This window comes from Endocarpon pusillum (assembly GCF_000464535.1).
Source record: "Endocarpon pusillum Z07020 unplaced genomic scaffold scaffold2751, whole genome shotgun sequence".
NCBI lineage: Eukaryota > Fungi > Ascomycota > Eurotiomycetes > Verrucariales > Verrucariaceae > Endocarpon > Endocarpon pusillum.
The window spans coordinates 253,749-254,644 of record NW_006916233.1 but is presented as its reverse complement, the minus strand read 5'-3'; the positions used below and the strand labels follow the sequence as shown (position 1 = coordinate 254,644).

Here is an 896-nt window from a genome sequence, read left to right as displayed (position 1 = left end):
ATGCAGCTCACACTCGCCACCTGCTTCACCGCTCTCGCGGCGTTGGCCTCTGCCTATACTCCCGCCAACACCGCTCTACCACCCAGCGGCAATTCTATCGGCCATCCTGAGCTGGGCGAGCTCATCCCGGCCGGCCAGACGTACACCATCACCTGGTCTCCCGACAACGGAGGTAAAAATAACCCCTGACATCTATCTCCCCTCCCCCAAACCCACCCAGGAGACTTACTTCGATGAATTCTTTCCAGACCGAGTGACGCTCCTCCTCCTCCGCGGCCCCTCCACAAACGTGGTCCCCATCCTCACCATCGCCGAAAACATCCCCAACACCGGCTCCTACATCTGGGCTTCCGTCCCCTCCACCCTCGAACCAGACGTAACCGGCTACGGCATCCAGCTCATCGTCGAAGGAACCGGCGCATACCAATACTCGCCGCAATGCGGAGTCAAGAACGACGCCTACACCGGTGCTTCTACCAGCCTTACTAGCTCCTCAATCGTGACGCTCGTCTCCGCCAGCACCACCAGCGCCTCTTCGTCCCTGAGCTCCGGGTCGAGCAGCAGCGGCGCCGTCACCGCGTCCCTAACCAGCAGCGCACCCTAAGAAGCCTCCGGAAACCCCTGCTGGTGAGCCTGCGGAAGAAAAGAAGGACAAAAAGGAGAAATCAAAGGCCGCCCATCTTGTATATTCTCGGTTGCCAACTCGGTCACGCGTTCCGCAAGCACGACGCGGTCGGTGCCGACTGCCGTGTCGACCGGTGCAGCGGCAAGGAATCTGGCGGTGCCTGCTGCGGCGGTCCTGGTCGCCGGGTTGGCTGGCGTGTTGGCCTTTTAAGAAGAAGTAGTTCGAGTCTCGTGTTGTGTGGGAGAGAGAGTACGAAGTAATGCCTGCTAAT

The 896-nt window shown here is 60.3% G+C and overlaps 1 protein-coding gene across 1 annotated transcript; it reads left to right on the top strand.

Moving 5' to 3' along the window:
* EPUS_02964 (uncharacterized protein) lies at positions 1 to 604 on the top strand (the record flags this gene model as incomplete). Its single annotated transcript, XM_007804051.1, has 2 exons — positions 1 to 172; positions 249 to 604. 2 exons carry the CDS (start codon positions 1 to 3, stop codon positions 602 to 604), a joined length of 528 nt encoding a protein of 175 aa, XP_007802242.1.
* Between the last annotated feature and the right edge of the window lie 292 nt (positions 605 to 896).